Source organism: Camellia sinensis, chromosome 2 (assembly GCF_055761805.1).
Source record: "Camellia sinensis isolate YWXY chromosome 2, ASM5576180v1, whole genome shotgun sequence".
Lineage (NCBI taxonomy): Eukaryota > Viridiplantae > Streptophyta > Magnoliopsida > Ericales > Theaceae > Camellia > Camellia sinensis.
Window position 1 is genome coordinate 158,867,315 of NC_138962.1, and position 19,502 is coordinate 158,886,816.

A 19,502-nucleotide genomic window follows, 5' to 3' on the forward strand; every position below is an offset into this window, starting at 1 on the left:
TCCAAGGCAAGGCACTCAACCGAGACCTTCAGGGACTCAAAACGAACACGAATATGAATGATTATCGAGTGTTCAAACGATGACGTCCAAGTCTTGAGGACGGTCAAAAATGGGATGTCTACAACTATTGAAATGCTTATATTACTATATGTGTTCAAAGTTTGCATTATTAAAAGTCTTGGACTTCCAAGTGATTTATTTTTGTGAGAATTTGAATTTCTTAAGATTAAATATTGTAAGATTTTTTTAACTGGGACAAAAAAAATCTACACTCTCTTGGTTTTAAACAATAGAATCTCAATATCTATCTCCGTAGAAGTGCATGATTTTTCAAGGTACGTACTGTGATAAAAGTGTATTTGTTTATATGTCTGAAATTGAACAAATACTAAATTTGACCAGTGCATTTCTTTTCTTAATCTTTAATGAAATAGGATTTGTCCGTACAGGTTTCAATTGATTCAAAAATCAAGGATATATAATGACATTTTAAAAAATCATACTCTGTATATTAATTATTTTGTAATATAAATTAAATCTCTCTAATTTAATCCTTACATTTTGTTAAGGTCGTATTTGGATTAAGGATTTTAGGAAAGTTTTGTGAATTGAAAAAAAAAAAAATTGAAAAAAAAGATGGGTTGGCTGTTGTGTGGGGGCACAACAATCACTGTTGTGCAGTCAATGGGGTCCATTTCGATGATTCAAACCGTTCATTTTTAAGAGTACATTAAGTAGAACATATCTGTAATCAAGTTGATTGGACATGGATAACCCTTTCGTCAAATTGTATGTGTTTAATTTCGTTCTTTAAATCTCATTTGCCATTTATTTTTTTAAATAAAAATATAATTTGAAAAAAAAAATTATCAACATCTAATCAACTTAATTTTTTAATTTAAATTATTTATTTATTTACTTCGTCGAGAATTCTTTGTTTCTTTGACTATGCTAGCTTTGGATTCTTTGTTTCTTACGAATTCTTTGTTTCTTTGACTATGCTAGCTTTGGATTCTTTGTTTCTTTGACTATGCTAGCTTTGGATCGCAATGGCAATAATGGTAACGACACATTCCTTTTAGTTCCGAGCAGCCTCAGCCACCTCAGCCAAGGATCAAGCATGTTGGGATGTTCTTCCGTGGTGTCAACGCCGTAATCCCGTGCAGTCATCATCTACTCCGACTGCCTTCTCTTTGTCCAATACTTGAATGCATCCATTCGACCCGCTTTGGCTTGTTTACCACTTTTGCTATACAACAGATTGTATTCAAGCAATTGACAATAGCAATACCAAGTGCAAGTGCAAGTTTACTAATCTTAGTCCAATGCATGCAAACAGTATAAAAAGAAAACATATATTGAAACTTGTTTTCCGAAATTGAATTACATTATAGAAGAAAGCATGTTCTACAATGTTGCTTCTAATAATAACGTGGAAAATACACAAGCAATAAATAATTTACTCCAGCCAGTCTCTTCAATTTATCCACGGCCCTCCAAAAAAGGAAGGAGAAAAGAAGAAGAAAGAACATAATGCTCTATGAATAATAATTATAAAATCACTCCTGTAAAAAAACAAAATGACTTTTAACCATTCCTTTCCTGCACAATTTTGTAACTTCATAATTAACTCTGACCTCACATACTTCAGCTCGGTTCAGAGAAAGTACTCGACTGAACATTCAGATTTAACAGTTGATTCCACACTGCTGAACATCTGGGCCAGTTACCCTGGTGGTGAAGGGATCAATTCGCACCCATAACAATGAGAAAATGGAAGCAAGCAGAATTGACCAAACCACAACAATCGTGGGTGTTCGGTTCTGGCGCCCCATTAGACCCTTGAGGAAGGGGTAGAGATGAACGATCACCCAAAAAGCAAAGAACAGCTTCCCAAAGAGTGGACCCCATGACTGGTAACCACTGTTGATGGCATATGAGATGCCTGCAACGACACCCACTAAGTTTATTACGAGGAGAGTCGTGGGTGGGATCAGAAGGGTTGTCCATTTAAACATGTAGAGCTCCGTAAAATCTCCATCTTCATCTGATGCCTTGGAGGTGACAGTGAAGTTGGTATCAATTCCAGCAAGCACTTTAAGCAGGCCTTGGAAAACAGCAAAGAGATGAGCTGAAACACCACCAATAACCCAAAACTGTTCATTTCTCCACCATTCGTCTATTCCAACACCGCTCCACCTCATCTCCAATATACCAGTGGCGAAGATGGAAAGAAAGAGGGATATAAACCAGATACTCGCGATGTTACTAATCTGCAACCAGAATGAGGCACAAGATTGATTTATTATTATGGTATGGAATGTACAACTTTCATGCCTTTTCCATGTTACATGCTAATTAGCATCATAAATGCTGTTACAGTTTTGTTTTTATAAATAAACAAGCTGGATTATAATAAAAACATCTCATAACAAAAGCACATTAGATGTTTACCACAAGCTCAAAACAAAACAAGTTAAAAACCTCTGACACGAAGCCTTTCTAATAGTATGCAAACATATTCACAACCTCAAATGTTGGAGGATAAAAAAACTCTTGAGAAACGTTTTGAAGAGAGATTGCAAAGCATATTGACAACTTCCCAAATAGACGGGTACAAGTTCTTTGCTATAAAAAAAATATATATATATATATCATTGTTAACATATTTGTGAAAGTACCAATTTTTTCATTATTTATAATGCCTCAAAAAGGAAATAAAAGAAAGAAGAGGGGAGAGAGATATAAGAAAAGTGCCTTCAAACACCTCAAAATTTTGGCAGAAGCACAAATTTTGATATTGGCTCATCCCTGAAATTTGTGCAGACACCAACACAAGCATATAATGTCACAGTACACTTGGGAGAAGTTAATCATTAGGGATGAATATAGAAGCAATTCGCATCTTTAACGACTCTGAATACTGCATCCCCAAGTGTACATCATATCTCTAGCTATCACTAGAAACAACAGCAATTGCAGAGAGGCTGGCTGCTAAAGAACAGTTCCCCTTCACAATCAAGTGATTTCTTTTTACGAGTTCATTAAATAAAAGAGAAGAGTACGCATGGGGGATGTGTTGAAATAGCGAACCTGTGGGATAATGAACTGTCCAGTAAGAAGACAAACAGCTGGCAAAGTACAGTACATAAGTAGAGGGATGGCAGTGATTGGATAAATGGTTGTGTTTATGTATGCAAATCTCTCAAGCCATTTCAGTCTTCCATTATAGCCATACCATATAGGGCAATGCCGACTGAATAGAATTTCCACAGATCCCAAAGCCCATCGAAGCACTTGATTGAGACGATCTGAAAGATTAATAGGAGCAGACCCTTTAAAGGCTGGCCTCTTGGGCATACAGTAAATTGACCGCCAACCACGGGCATGCATCTTGAATCCAGTAAGAATATCTTCTGTAACTGAACCATAGATCCACCCTATCTGCAGATTGAAAGACAAAAATTGAAAATTTTAACATGAGCACAAAACAAAAATAAGGTCTTGAATATATGAAATAAACCATTTTGTTTTTCATATAATGGATGTTGATGAACAGAATTTTGTTGAGTTACTAGCAGTCTGACAGGGAACAAATGGATTTTAAATACATCAAAATTAGCCATCTCTATCCAGTCTACCCCAAACACCCCACATTGGCGGAACACAGTATTTTTGCACGTGTGCGTGTCTGAGCGATGCAACTACTTTTGGGATTCTACAAAGTGATGCAACTTCCACTGAAGTTAACAAAATATAAAAACAATAGAAGATTGGTCCTGATAGGAAGAAAAGAAAGAATTCAAAAGATGAGGGAAATGGAGAAGAAATAAAAGTACAGGAAATTACTTATCACTGGTCCTAACAAAAAAAATATTACAGAATCATGAAAAAAGTTTATGATTTTAATTATTAATGTGTATAAAGTTTACCACTTATCTATAATTTTTTTTTTTTTACTTCTTACACTGAATGGAAATTCCCATAAAAGAACAACAAAGAGAGAGAGAGAGAGAGCACACAAAGCTATTATGATTTTCTTCAAAATATAACTCATGTCTTGGGTTTATCACGCTAGAAAACCTAAAAATAATTCCAGAATTCTTGCCTTCCTACGGGCAGTACATGGCTTTTCATCACCAACAAATCTTTTGTTCTCCATATTATTTCAGATAAAAGAGCTGAAAAAAAAAGAAAAAACAGAAAAACTTCTTCCTTCCTCATATTTCAGAGATTAATGAGGCACATACTGCAGAAGCTCAACTCCTATGGTATTAAATTTACAACCATAACCTTTATGCATAATCATATGTACAATAGGAATGCTAAATTGGTTACTGAAAGTTATTCTCACTCATTCAAATGCAAACCAGTATGCTGGTGTATCCATCCTATAACATAAAACAGTGCCATTTCAACGCATGAGTGGAAATGATATCTTTCACGTGACATAATTTTTCACCCCAGAGGGAACACAAAGGAAGGAAGGAAAGAAAGAAACAAATAAAAGATAACAAGTAATTTCCTTAGTGCAGTGGTGAGAATAAATAAACTAAATCTACAATGGAGTTAAGGCATTAAACATACAAAAGTACCTCACTCCCCCAGTCTGATTTATCCTCGTACCCACAACTGATAACATGAATAGCCTCTTTAAGAAGATGCTCTGGCGTTGCTGAGTCGGGAAGACCACCATTCTCCATAAGTGTGGATGCAACAAAAACAGTAGATTGACCAAATCTTTTCTCAAGGCTCATTTGTGACATGAGCAATGACTTCTCATCATCAAATCCAGCTCCTGATTTTGAAATTGAATAATGAATAAATGACAAAAAAAAGAAAGAACTCCCTCTATGAACCAAAGCAGTTTACTCGAACAATCCATCATCGAATATGATGTAATCATAATATGCAGGTTCTCATGTAGATAATATTTATTTACTCAAATACTTGAGAATGCAGCATGCATATCAGTAAAAACATGACTTTATATGTATTATGTTCTGATGAGATGAAAACACACACACACACACACACATATATATATATGTCCTAAATAGGGAGGTATGAGAAAACCAAGGTTTAGCATCTAACAAAAGGAAATGTACCCAATGGTGGGTAATTAAACATGTCAGAATATCAATTTTGCAACATATATTCCTTGAGCTGGATTACCACTTATATCGCTTTGTATCAATGTTGTCACCTGAGTTGGAGGAGACCAGACAGTCAAATTCACCTCCCTTTACAGGCCCAGCTACCATCTCAGATTGTTAAGCTTACAAGAAACCAAAACAAAGCTTACCCAGCAAAATGACCCAGGTCCACAAGAAAAGCAAAAAGAAAGAAAATTTAAGGAAGCAAATAATATCAAAAGTTGGCATATTTCCAAGGCAAGATCTATAGGAAACGATGCATCGGCATGTTTCTAGTCTTAGTAGAGTCCAATTTTATGAATTTTTGGGTTAGATATTAAGTTGATCAATTTTCAAAATGTTTTTCTAGTTTTTTGTAGGTTAGGGCATTTTTTGGAATTTTGGAAGATTTTTGGACATGGGCTATATGGGTAGGCCATGGGCCATTCAAGTTATGCAATTGGGTTTTTATTTATGAATCTTATTTAGGTTTAGGTAAGTTTTAGAAGTCAAAAGGTCTAATTTCCGCATATGAAGTCAAAGTTCTATACGGAGTAGGAGTTCTCTAATGTCTGTATAAAGCCATTTATTGCATATAACTTAATTTAATAGCATTGAGTTTTAGAGAATTATTGAAGCTTTTGAACTTAGTTGCACAAAGCAAGGGGCAGGGAAGCAAGGGCATATAGACGTTTCTAAGGTTTGGACTGCCTATAGAAGCATGTATATATTTTATATGTTAAAAATATAAATATATTTTAACTTCTTTTTTTTCTACTTAGCTATAGTATGTGTTAAACTATGAATTATTATTCGAGAACGATGTCAACTACAAATTGTCTTTGTAAAATATGAATAAATATTATGTAAATAGAAAGTACTTGAGTAAGTTGGTTTTCTTTTGTACATTTAAGATTTGTATGTTTGAGTGATTCTATTTTAGTTGGGACTCGGGAGTGAGTGTCTTCCTCAACAAGACCAAGTTTCTAACATGTTTCTTACTTGGGAGCACAGTATCTCATTTCTAAGTAAGAAACATGACCCAAGTAGAAGTTTCCCGCTACTGAGCTTTTGAAGCTCTCTTGCAAATTGTGAGATGCAATTCTAGTCTAGGTGTGATGCCTAGATATACTAGTGTTTTATAGAGTTACTTTTTTCTTTATAATTTTTTCAGCAATTTTCTAAAACCACAAAATCAGATCTGTAATAGCCCCTATTAGACCCTCAAGTATCACAGTTCCTCAATCATCAACCTCAGCTTGCAAAAGGTCACAAAACCAACAAGGCCACTGTTCACAGTGCCCAGAACAACCCATGAAGGACCACAGAAGCTGGTGTTTTCATTTTCAAAACCCTACCCTTTTGTTGCCCCATAGTTCACTACTACTGAAAAGGCCAGAGAGATGTTAGCCTTTTGCTATTGGTCAGCTCTGGCTCTGCCTCTCGCAGTTCCATTGTTCCTGTCCTGGCCGCTGGGTCTACCCACAACTGGTCCAAGTTCGAGTTCCCCGCCATCACCTAGCCTAGATATGGGGACTTCATACCCAAACCTTAAAAAACCCTATATTTGTTTTAACCATTCAGCCATAGAAACTAATTATTGCATCAACATTGGACTCACTGAATGTAATACCCACACTCATTTTACATCACTGTGTGCTACTCCTTCAACCAAGACTACAAACTTTGCAAGGACAACATGGAATCCTAAATAATAATGGCCCAGTCTTAAAATTCTAATATTGGAAGTAGAAAGTGAAGTAAATAACAATAAAAACCCACACCTTTATTTTCCTATTTCAACAAAACATATCCATACAAAGAAGCTTGCTAGTTACTTCACCTTGTTTTACCATTATAGGACCATATACATATGTAGGCTTATGATAAGAACAACAAGAAATAAGCAACTCTTTTAAGGCATGCATAATTTGTATGCATATTTATGCAATTACATACATATACATAAGTTTACGTACTTCACATTCTTTTCATGTCTTTTAGATGTGTTAGTGAAGAAGTTAGAACACATACCATATACTAAAATGATATTTAGTTTTTGTGAAACACAACAAAAGTTTAACCACAATTATGTAATTTTTATTTCTGCAAAAATGCTATTTTAGTGATGTGATGGCCTGACAAGATGTCTAAGCAGTTGAACTGGTAACCCAGTTACAACCCTTTAGAGCAATGATGCCTGAGCCAGGTCTAATAACCATGCCTGAAATGGCAGAATAAAAGTCAATGATGTAATGGAGGCAATGGAGCCTAATACAATTTACACCTGTTTCAATCAGTATTTTCAGTTTTGAGACATTGTTAAGATTAACTTTGAGAATCGAAACAGAAATGGAATATCTGATTCAGAAGAAGTGTCAAGAAATCCAACTTGATATGAAGTGTCGAGAAATCCAATTTGACATAGTGTCAAGATATCTTCAATAGGTAGATTTAACAAGTAGATATACTAACATGAAATGAAACCGTACCTTCAACCCCTTCCTCTATATCCTCTAGATTGAAAATTGGCACTGTGGGATCCACATGCTTGCTAGATTTCTTTTTGTCTGAACCCTTCTTACTTGATTTAGAACTCTTTTTTCGTGATCCACCACAGCAAGAAGAGAAAAACCCAGCTTTTTTATGCTTAGGTTTGAGAGGAGGTTCATAGCCATACAAAGCTGTTCTATTGAAGACACATCCAGTACCCACATACACAGGGCCTTGAATGCCATCCAAACCCCTCAAATTAATCTGACAACAACAAAATAAAGAGGTAAGTGAATCAAGGAAGATTTTTAGCCCAAAGGAAAGTGAGCATACAGGCTTTGGTCCCATCACTCATTGGGCAGATCCACGCACATAATTAAGGGAGCTTCTGAAAGGTGACTAAATCACCACAAATAGTGACTATCCAGGAGGCAGTCAGAAAAAGTTATTTAAGGGAGGAGGCATTGTTCAACAAATAATTAGCAGTTCCTGACGACAGATTGAATGTTCTAATCTGTTTTCCCTTTTTCTTTTGATGTTTCAATGAATGTTCGTCTAATCATAAAACATAATGCACCAAACAAGATAACATACTGCTAGTATCCTGTATGAAAGTAAATAATAAAAAGTGGGCAAGCCTAAGAGAGAACGGAAAGTGAAATGAAAAGTTTCCAATTTTGTTTATGGCTTGGGGGCTTTCAATTCGCTCTTGATCTTATTATTAGTTGGGAAGGAAGGAGTCTAAATCAACGAACAGTAACAAACCATCATTAATGAAGATTGTATGACACAGTCAACTGAAGGCATAAATGCAAGGAGGGATGAGACAACTTACATCAAAGAAAACAGTATTACGATTGGCATATCGATCATTCCTATCAATACCATCAAATCTCTGTGGAAACTGAACATAACAGACATATTTCCCAAGGTTTGGATCCATCATAAAACACATAGCTTCTCTAAGTGCCTTGCTGTTGTTTATGTAGTGATCACAATCAAGATTCAGCAAGAAAGGTCCATTAGTAAGGACTGCTGATACTCGAACCTACAAGAGAGTAACATTGACCATTATAGGTTACAGATGCCTACAGACCTGAATAAGCAGAGACTCTGATTTTTAAATACTCACAAGGGCATTCATAGCACCAGCTTTCTTGTGATGTTGGAAACCAGGACGCTTCTCACGAGAAACATACACTAATCGTGGCAGCTCATTACCATCGCTGTCAAGGCCACCACTTTGACCCAAGAAAACCTGCAAATAAGGATACGTAATCAAAAACAAAATGGTTGTGCATAAAGAAGCAACATGGATTACACACTACTTCAATTGACAAATGATTAACAAGTTAAAAACCATGTAAGAAATAGGAACTCAAGGTAAGCTGAAAGAACAAAACTATAAAACAAATTGTAAATGCAAGAAAGAGAAGAACAAAATTGTGTGTGTGTGTGTGTGTGTGTGAGAGAGAGAGAGAGAGAGAGAGAGAGAGAGAGTTTGAGGTGGTGGGGTAGGAGATGTGAAAGAAGAGGGGCAGGGGATTTTAGGCAGAGGTTCAAGTTTGAGAAGGGAGGTTTTGGTAGCAGATATGGAGGTTGTAAGGGATTGGAGGGGATTGTGGATGTAAGGTCAAAAGTAGCAAGGTTCAGCAAGTCTTATTGTGGAGATGGGACAGTTGATGCAAATTTGGAGGGTGATGGGTCTGTACTTTCCCAATCAATGAGGGTAAAATAGATGGAGGCCTGTAGTGGAGAAGGGAAGGGAAGAGGCTAACAGGAGAGGCTAGGCATCAACAGCAGAGGGTAGAGAGTCTTCAAGGCAATTGATTGGGTTGGATTTGGATGAAAGGAAGCGTAGATGCCAAAAGGATTCATGCAAGGGAGTTGAGCCAGAAGAGGAAGATGAGTTGGGTGTTACTTTGAGATGGAGGAGAATTCTGAAATTAAGCAGAACATAGGGGAGGCTTTGTTTAATGGGGAAAGGACGGAGCAGGAGAAGGATGTTATTGAGCAAGTAGGGTCAAGCTGTTAGTTTTTGGATGATCAGTAGAGGCGAAGGAGGTAATTGGGGAAGAGGCGAGGTTGATGGGGAAGATGGAGGTTTTACTGATTTGAGGAAGGGGGTAGTGAGTTTTCATCTATGAAGCACGGGTGCAAGTACGGATATTGGTACTAGTACGATACGGGGCAAAATCTTTAAAAAAATATGATACTGGTGCGGCTAAGATACATCAATAAATTTTTTATTTTTTATAATTTATAGTTTGAGATCCAATTTACAAATCAAATTTCAATACCAAAAGTAAAAACAGAAATTACAAAACTAAAAGAGAAATCATAGTTCAACAATACCAATACTAAAACAAAGTCTATAAGCTGTTTTAATGCCATTAAATAGGAGAAATTATAAAATAAAGTTTTATTCCAAAAACAAGTTAAGCACAATTTAAAAACTTGAAAATTTTAGTTTTCACTTCCATTAACTTCGTCGTTGAATAATATATCTTTCATCTCTGGCACATCAAGTAAAGGATTTGCAATTTCAAGTAAATAAAAACTCTCTAATAAATTAAACGTATCCTCACCAATATCCCATATAGCTCGGTGTACTCCCAATATACCCATGCAGTACCCATGGAGTATCCAACTGCCAAAGAATGTATAAAAAGTACCTGGTACGTATTTCGAGTACCCGGTACACATACCGCCCTATCGGTACAAGTATCCGTACCCAATAAGTACCCGGTATGAGTACGGCAACATTTTCGAAGTACCCATGCTTCATAGGTTTTCATTATGATCTCCCTGTTTGCTGGAGGAGGGGTCATTGATATAGAGGAAAGTTTCTCATCTTAGTGTGAGGTTTCATTTGAACATGACGACAATGGCCTTTTAATTCTTTAGAAAGTAGATTTGAACAGTGGATGAGTAGAGATGTTTACAATCGCTAATGATGAGGGAGGTTGCTTGAGCCATGAACAGTTCGGTCAAGTGATTAGGAAGGTGAGAGAGTTGCTGTGGTGGTAATACGGTGGATGAGAAGATTGATAGTTGTATTACTATTGAGAAAAAGGAACTTCAGAATTCTACTACCTTGGAGAGGGATGAGATTAGGGAAGCTAGTAAAGCTAAAAAAAAAATGACGGGAAGGGGGAAAGATATCTTCTAGAAATGAAAGAGAACTAAATAGACTTTAATGTGGGGTGGACAAAAGAGGGAGATTGAGTCCCATTTTGGAGAAAATACTTTAATTAAAAAAGCATCTTAATGCCTTTTTTTATTTATTTTCAAGGATGATTTTAGAACACAATTTAAAGAAAAACATTTGGATATCAAATTGGGAAAGTGAGTTGAGATAAATATAAATTGATGATAGATGTTGAGAAAACTCCTTTCATGAAATGTAGCATAATTGAGACAATTCAGGGGTTGGGTGTGAATGTATTTTTGGGTGATAATAGTTGTATCTAATTTTGTATTTTTCTCTTTTCTTGTTTTCTTTAGTGTTGGGAAACTAAGAAATAACATGCACATAAAATTATTGTAGTTGGGATGAGAATGCTTAGATGGATATGTGACAGTAAAATTAGAAAATATAGAATTGAAAATAAATTTATTCATGGAATGGTAGGAGTAATACTTATTGAAGACAAGTTGAGAAATAACGGGTTAAGATGGTTTGGTCATGTGCAACGAGGATCTGTAGATGCAACAATAAGGAAGAGTAATAGGATCATAAAAAATGGAGTTGCTAAAGGGAAGGGAAGACCTAATACATGGGATACAGTAGTGAAAGAAGATATATATTTATTTAATTTAACTGAGTATATAGCCCTTAATAGAGTTGGATGGCCAAAAAAGATCCATCTCCATGTAGCCAACCACACTTAATTGAGACACAAGGCTTAGTTTGGTTAGGTTTGTTTTGTCTTTTTTCTTTTTCTTTTTATTCAGTTGTTCAAGGGTTGTCCCCCTTTGGCGCGTTCTCCAATTCAATTTTCTTTGTTTCTGATCAGAAAGAAAGAGAGAGAACAATATGCATGACATCAAAGTTATTGCAACTAATTGAGAGAATAAGGGTCTGTTTGGTAACGTTTACGTTTTCAGTTTATATTTACAAAAATTTTACAAATTGGTTTTTGTTTATTTTTTGTTTATTTTTAGAAAAACATAAATTACAAACGCGTTTGGTAATTGACAAAATGTTTAAAAAATATAAAAAATATAAAAAAGAGTGAGAAATGGCAAGTGGTGGCAAGTGGCGGCGAAAAACGGTAGTGAAAAGTGGCAACGGTGAGTGGTGGGTAGCAGGTGGTGGCGGGTGGTGGGTGGTAGCGAGTGGGTGGTGGTGGTAGCGGGTGGTGGGTGGTAGGTGGTGATGGCAGGTGGGTGGTGGTGGCAGTGGCAGGTGGGTGGCGGATGGCGAGTGGTGGTGGGTGGTGACGAGTAGGTGGCGGGGGGTGGTGGTGGTGGATGAGTGGGTGATGGTGGCGGGTGGTGGTGGCAGGTGGGTGGCGGATGACAGGTGGTGATGGGTGGTGGCGGGTGGTGATGGTGGATGGATAGGTGATAGTGGCGGGTGGTGGGTGGTAGCGAGTGGGTGGTAGTGATGGTAGTGGCGGGTGGTGGGTGGTGGTGGCAGGTAGGTGGCGGATGGCGGGTGGTGGTGGGTGGTGGCGGGTAGATGGCGGGTGGTGGTGGTGGTGGTGGTGGTGGTGGTAGGTGGGTGGGTGATGGTGGCAGGCGGTGGGTGGTAGCGAGTGGGTAGTGGTGGTGGGTGGTGGGTGGGTGGTGGCGGCGGGTGGGTGGCAGGTGGGTGGTGGATGGTGGTGGCAGGTGGGTGGTGAGTAGTGGTGGCGGGTAGGTAGCAAGTGGGGAATGGTAGTAGCGGGTCGTGGGTAGTGGCGGGTGAATGGCAGATGGGTGGTGGATGGTAGTGATGGAGGTGGTGGTGGTGGTGGTGGCGAGGGGTGGGTGGTGGTGGAGAGTGGATGGCAGGTGGGTGGTAGGTAGGTGGTGATGGCGGGTAGTGGATGGTGGTGGCAGGTGGGTGGTGAGTGGTGGTGGTAGGTGGTGGTGGGGGTTGGGTGGTGGTGCGGAAGACGATGGTGGAAAATGGGTGGAGGATGGTGGCTAGTGTTGGGTGGTAAAAAAAAAAAAACTCAAAACGGAAACACATTTTTTGAGTTTACATTTTTTTGCTAAATTTATAAACTGAGATTACTGATTTATAAATTAAAAATTTACCAAACAAGTTTTTATTTGAGTTTTTAAAATTTTTATAAATATAAACAGAAAATTGAAAACGTAAGTATTACCAAACGGCACCTAAATGTTTATATTTAACATTATCACAACACCAATGTGAAACTGAAGTTACCTGAATCATGCCAGGATGGTCCCTAGTATTATTTCCAGGCCATGGTGTGCCATCTTGCATGAGCCATCCTTCTTCAGGGACCTTCTGGGCCTTAGCAACGAGCCCATTGACACGAACTTTAAACTCTTCATATTCCCTCTGGAATGCAAGCACACAAAGAAACATCAAAAGGATGTCTTACAGAAAGGAGAAATTACATATGTGTATATATATAGATCCCCCACCTTCATTGCCCTACGATCTTTGACAAATGATGTTTGAACTTTATCCTTCAAGTAGTCAATCTTTTGAGCAAAGTACCATTCTGGAGCCCTTGGCTCTATGTTATACTTCTTGCAGAACGGGACCCATTTCCTTGCAAATTCTGATGTTTCCGACAGAGCTTCAAATGTCAACATAGCAGCTCCATCGTCAGAGACATAGCATGAGACCTTGTCAACTGGGTAGTCAACAGCAAGAATAGATAACACAGTATTGGCTGTAACAAGAGGAGGCTCCTTTAAAGGATCGACTGTACTGACAAAAATGTCAACAGCAGCTAGTTGTGATGGCTCTCCTTCTCGGTCATATCTGTAACCATGAAACTTCAAGTTAAAGATCTGAGGGGCAAAGGAACTCATATGATACAAAGTAGAAGTATAATGGGGACCAACTTATAATTAAATAAAGGTGGATAACCCGAAAAATCATCTCACCTAAGTGCAAGCCTATCAAGATATGTTTCACGGTTCACTGGAAGCCATTTAGGGAACTGATCCAATATCCAGGATAAAGCAAACCAAATCTCACATATCACAGATACCAACCACAGAGCATAGGCATTGGGCACAGGATTTGTTATCCGATAATGCAAGAAAATGCAAAGAATAGCGAGCCGCAGAACAATAACCATCCTGTAAGGATTTATCCTGGATGACGGAACAGAAACCTTCCTAGAAAGAGGCTGCCGAGCTTCATCATTCCTGCACAAGAAAGGAAAATAAGCACGACAAATAACCCTCGCTACAAAAGATATTGAAAAAGAAGTAAAATGACAAGGAAACTAAACTTTAAAAAAAATCAACGTGAATGGAACTAGAAGCTGCATCAACCACATGTCTAGAACAAACATTCCTTTTTTTTTTTTGATGTGGAGAACCCACACTTAAGTAGCACATAAATTACATCAGTTTTAGTTGTAGATAGAAAAATGAAAGGAAAAACACACACACACAAGTCAACAATCAGGAAAATTTATTAGCATTTGCAAGAAATTGCTTAAGCTGTGTAGTTACTGTCGTAATGAACCCAAGAAAAGACATGTTGAGAATTCACATATGTTTTGAGCTGACAACATGAGCCACAGAGAAAATACAATTAAACTAAACCAGGGTGCAGCAAAGAATTAATGAAATTCATTGAAGTGAGAACCTACAGCAAAGAGTCATCCACAAGCACATCTGTGCTGGCATCAATATCTCCAGCTCCTCTCTCAGAAGTAGCATGACTAGTGGTCATGGGAACAACATTCTTCTCCTGCTTCATCTTCCAGCCATCAACTCTTTCTTTCCAGGCCACATTACCTAATCCTGGGGACCCAAACTCTCTCACTGGATCCACAACTCTAATATTAGCTGCAAAAAGCGCATTACCAAGAAACTAGAATCACATCAGGAAAGAAATACATTATGCAAAAGAGATATACGTTCAGGAGATATACGTGATTGATTCATGTCTCCAGAGTAAGGGAGCGGATGTACACGCTTACCCACACCACCAGGTCCAGGAGATGAGATAGAAATACGCTCAGGAGATGCTGCAGACAACTCTCCAGAAACCTTTAGAACAGATAAATAGGAACAATTAATTTTCAAAGGAGATCACGTACAAGTACAAGATAGAACAGTAGATGGTTTTTGACAGACCTCCTGTCCATTAGTAAGCAGAGGAATGTGGCTATGGGAAACCTCTTTATCAAAGTTTGGAGCCCCAATTTCTTCTCCTGGTCCATATGTCATGTGCCAGCTCAACATGCGCTCTGCGACCTTCTGCTTCTCATTTTGATTTTGTGAATTGTAATGAATATCATTTGCACCAACATCAGCATCACCGTCCTCCTCTGCATCACCACCAATAGCTGGGCTTCCTGGAATCAACACCATGAATGAGAACTGACATTCACAGGCATAATGTCCAAGACCTTAACTTATTTACTTAACTGCTTAAAAAAATAAGTGGATTACTCGAGAAAACATCATAGACAGAAGGTCAACCAGTAGTGATAACAAATTCTGGCAGCTCGGAATGAAGAGCAAATCTTCCTTAGAAATGTCTAGAACACTATCTCATATATAAAATCAAAATGTTTGTAAAAAGCAACTAATGATTAACACACCATAGCACATTACATGTGCTTAAGGGATATAAGAATATCTCCTCTCAGGGGCAGCACTCCAGACATTCTAGGGTGTTCTCTTGAACAACCTGAAAAAAATATAAAGCTGTATATATGTTGGATTGTTAATTTGTCACCTTTGAAAATAAAATTGTGAACACCCTTCACCTACTACTACTAGTATGAGCTGGTTGCTCTGAAGACTATGAACCGAACTTAGTCCCCCAAAACTTTTTTCACCCTTCTATAACAAGTCCACTCAACTCCAAAAAAGTAAGGTGTGTTTTCTTTATTGGTTTTTGATGTGTTGAGGTGTGTTTAAAATGCTTTTAAATCTTCTGGAGACTTTCCACTTGAGTTGTTTGTTTAAAATGCTTGTTGATCTTTGTATTTCTCTATTGAGAGACTATTGTGATTGTTTGTACTACAAGGCCATGTATTTTGAACTTGATTTTAGGATCTGTTTTTTTGTTAATAATCTTTTTTACTTGTCAAAAAAGATGTTTATTTGTGCCAAATTGGTATCCACCAAATTCAATTTATTTTTTATTTTTTATTGATTCTGCCATTATGGATAGAATTTATCAAAAAATATATTCTCAACATATTTTTTTTTGATGAATGTGATTTCTTTAAGATAATTTTTAAATTTAACTTTTTGAATGTTTATCCTAAGAAAAAATTCTACAGCTGCTGCTGTCTCCTCTTGTTTCTAGTTAAATGGATTATTATTTAGCTAAAGCTTAAAGACAAATAGATATATCACTAACACAGGTACAGATATACAAGTAATTTGCCAAACCACAATATATATAAACATATATATACTGAGATAATGCTTAACTGTCTTAAACAAACCTTTATGTCTCTTGTATCGGGTTTTGCATTGAGGGCAGGACTGATTTCCATCCTTCCTCTCATACTCATAGCAAGGTCTGCAAACAGGGAATGCACAGACATCACAAGCAATGAATGGTTCACCACCTGCAGTCACGCCAACATTATCACCACAGATCTGGCAGACTTGACCACCCAGGTTCTTCAAGGACTTCCCCTGAGAAAACACAATGGCCAAACTCATTCAAAACCCCAATAGTGTAATGACATGAAAGGTGTCAATCCAAATCTACAAACTCAACAACCTAGACCAAACTAACAGACCAAAATATATAGTCTATAGATATATGGAAGAATTGTATAATTATTCATAGTATAGAATCCAATAATTGCACCACCAAGGTCAAAACAAAGAGACCCAATCAAATAGAGAACAAACAAATTCACAACATATGGATAAAATTACAAAATTAGAATGGATCAAACTGCAAATCAAAGGGAAAGTGTTATAGTTTTTGTGAATACTAACCCCACTTTCTCCTTCTGACTCCATTGTCAATTCCCTTTGGATGAGAACAATGGAATAGAATTAGGCTTCAGTCTGAGCAAGATATATAGACAATTAACATATCCAAAGCATTATAATCCAAGTGCAGATAAATCAATTGGATCTTCTTTTCTGAGTCTTCCACTTCAAAAGCAAGCCTCTTACTAAAGTCTTCTTAAATTACAGCCCAGATCTGAGTGAAAAAACCTAGTGAATTGCTAAGAAATCTGAGAGAAGGAATTCAAAATGTTAGCTTGGATTATGCTGTGTTTTCTGAGCAACCGAGCAGAATAATTGAGCAAAATTAACAACAAGACGAGAGAATAAAAGAAGAGAATACCTTAGAGATCTCCGACACAAAACGATGCAAATGGCTTTGGAAAATCAAAATCCACACAAGGAAATTCGTCCACCAAATGAGGCTTAATTGATCAAGATCAAGATCAAGATCAACCTTCAAATAGAGAAGGCGAAAGTCAAATTGAAACGTGGAACAATGGAGATCGAAGCGGTGTCTATCAGGGGGGATCGAACTGAAACAGTATTTGACTGAAGAAGCACAACAATAGAGAGAAAACAACAGCTCTCTCTCTCTCTCTCTGTGTCTGCCTCTTTATCTAGGCGCTTGTGTTGTGTTGTGTTGTGAGTAATATAGCTGTAATATGAGAATAGAAAAATTGGATTAGGAGAGACGAAAGCAACGTAGTAACGACTGTGAGTAATCACTCCACCGACAGTGCTGCGTGGAGAGAGAGAGAGAGAGAGAGGATGGGAGATTTATGGCTTCTAGTTATTATCTCAGAAAATTGGAAGAAATTGCAAGTAACGCTCCACATGGATAAATTACAATAAAAATGATTGCAGCTTAAATTAAAGCCTTGTTTGTCTTTCTTTTTAAAAAAAAGAAAGTCAAAAATTAAAAAAATTATTATTCTATTTAAATCATATTATCTTATTTATGTCATATCATCTCTCTAATATATCACTTCAAACTCAATTTAATTTCATAAAAAATTAAAAAGTACACTAATTTAGATCATCTCAAACCACCATTTAAATTTATTCAAAAATTTGAATTTGTATTTGTCGGACAATTATCTGAAAAATCATCATAGATGACCGATAGTCTATTGTTGGGGTGTTTGGAAAAAGTTTTTTTGGGTTAAAATAGTACTAGAAGATAAAATAGATTAAAATAGTTAATAAGATAAAATATCGTATCAAATTCATAATCATTTCACTTTTTCTCTCATAAACATTACATCCAATTATAAAAAAATTTAACTATCTTCTCAAAAATAAAAATTTTAACCTCCTAAATAGACAAAAATTAAAATAACCTATTAAAATAGTAACTTTCCAAACACTCACTGTATTTGTCACAATTTTATCAATTCCAGGCTGTTATTTTTTACCAATTAACAGATCGGACGATCGATATATTAAAATTTAAAAAATTTGAGCAAACTTAAATTTAAGCTACCTATGTTAAAAGTTAGAAAGATTGATGGATAAATGGATGGGGAATATGATAGATCAGCAGACGTTAACGTAGACGGTAATAAAAAATAGGGCAAATTACATATACACCCCTCCAGGTTTGACAAAATTACACATACCCCTGAGGTTTGAGAAATTACGAATTCCCCCCTGAATGCTATATTTGCATAAGAAATTAGGGGGTAATTTGTTATGAAATATAAACCTCAGGGGGTAAATTGTTATGAAAATACAAACCTCAGGGGGCGGGATGTAATTTCCGAAACCTCAGGGGGATATCTGTAATTTAACCAAACCTGGAGGGGTGTATATGTAATTTGCCCTAAAAAATAAAGTAAATTACGCATACTTTTTTTTGAGATTTTTAATAATTATAAAAACCGTCCATATACTTTCAATAACTACAAAAACTTTTTTATTTTCAAAATTATTATTAAGATTCATTAACTGTTAATCTTTTATTTATTTATTTAACAAAATATGCTGATGTAATGCTGATATTATATACTATGAGTAAAAAAATTTAAAATTACTCTTATATATTTAAATAATAAATTTGACTCACTTCCCCTGAAATTTTACAAAACAATTAATAATGACTCATACATTATTTTAATAATGTTCAACAAAATTATTAAATTCTATGCAATATTTGAAAAAATTCTAAGTTGTTAAGATATTATAAAAATATTTAACCAAAAAAAATATAATTTTCATTGATAAAATATTTAAAAAGAAACCATATTTCTAAAATTAATGTTATTATAGATAATACTTTGATAATTCCATATAAGATTTATTTCACATTACATAAATAACGTAAAATTTATCATTTAAACTAACGTATTTATTGTTCGAATTTTTTTGTTTATTTAAGAAAGTCAAAACAAATTAACTTCCTTATTTTTTATTTTTTAAATAAAATGAACTCCTTGGTTGCTCAAAAAAAATAAATAAATAAAAATCCTTGATCCATGGAGCAATCCTTGAATATTGCATGTATTTGTACTTGAGTCATGTTTTACTCTATAATTTGGATATGTTTTTAATGCTCTATATTTTACTCTATAACATAAAATAATCTTAAGCCTTTCGTATTCAGTTCAACAATATATATAAATCTATAATAATAATTGTACGGGAAAGAAATATATCTTCTCGTATAATCCTGTTGACTAAATCTGTGCTCCTCCGTACGACGTCGTTCAGTCACCTGAAAACACAAACGTAAGC

At 36.3% G+C, this 19,502-nt stretch overlaps 1 protein-coding gene across 7 annotated transcripts; it reads right to left on the reverse strand.

Moving 5' to 3' along the window:
- Positions 1 to 1,368: 1,368 nt before the first annotated feature.
- Positions 1,369 to 17,636, reverse strand: LOC114279088 (cellulose synthase A catalytic subunit 3 [UDP-forming]). 7 transcript variants are annotated; one of them, XM_028221270.2, is made up of 15 exons: positions 17,110 to 17,636; positions 16,752 to 16,987; positions 16,244 to 16,439; positions 14,916 to 15,136; positions 14,759 to 14,828; positions 14,426 to 14,624; positions 13,707 to 13,973; positions 13,236 to 13,581; positions 13,012 to 13,149; positions 8,761 to 8,886; positions 8,464 to 8,676; positions 7,628 to 7,892; positions 4,596 to 4,798; positions 3,094 to 3,444; positions 1,369 to 2,273 (listed from the first exon to the last, which is right to left on the reverse strand). In XM_028221270.2, the coding sequence occupies exons 2-15, from the start codon at positions 16,773 to 16,775 to the stop codon at positions 1,689 to 1,691; spliced, it is 3,204 nt and encodes a 1,067-aa protein (XP_028077071.2). In that variant the 5' UTR covers positions 16,776 to 16,987; positions 17,110 to 17,636; the 3' UTR covers positions 1,369 to 1,688. The 7 variants fall into 7 exon arrangements, with proteins under 7 accessions (XP_028077071.2, XP_028077069.2, XP_082772097.1 ...); XM_028221268.2 differs by having other exon boundaries at positions 14,711 to 14,828; XM_082915971.1 differs by having other exon boundaries at positions 16,752 to 16,996; positions 17,110 to 17,616.
- Positions 17,637 to 19,502: the final 1,866 nt, after the last annotated feature.

Excerpts from the sequence above, each read along its gene's own strand:
- LOC114279088 (XM_028221268.2), bottom strand. The coding sequence starts at position 16,775 with ATGGAGTCAGAAGGAGAAAGTGGG. Across the intron at positions 15,137-16,243 it reads CCGATACAAGAGACATAAAG|GAAGCCCAGCTATTGGTGGT; the intron begins GTTTGTTTAAGA and ends TGTTGATTCCAG. Across the intron at positions 8,887-13,011 it reads ACCATCCTGGCATGATTCAG|GTTTTCTTGGGTCAAAGTGG; the intron begins GTAACTTCAGTT and ends CCTTATTTGCAG.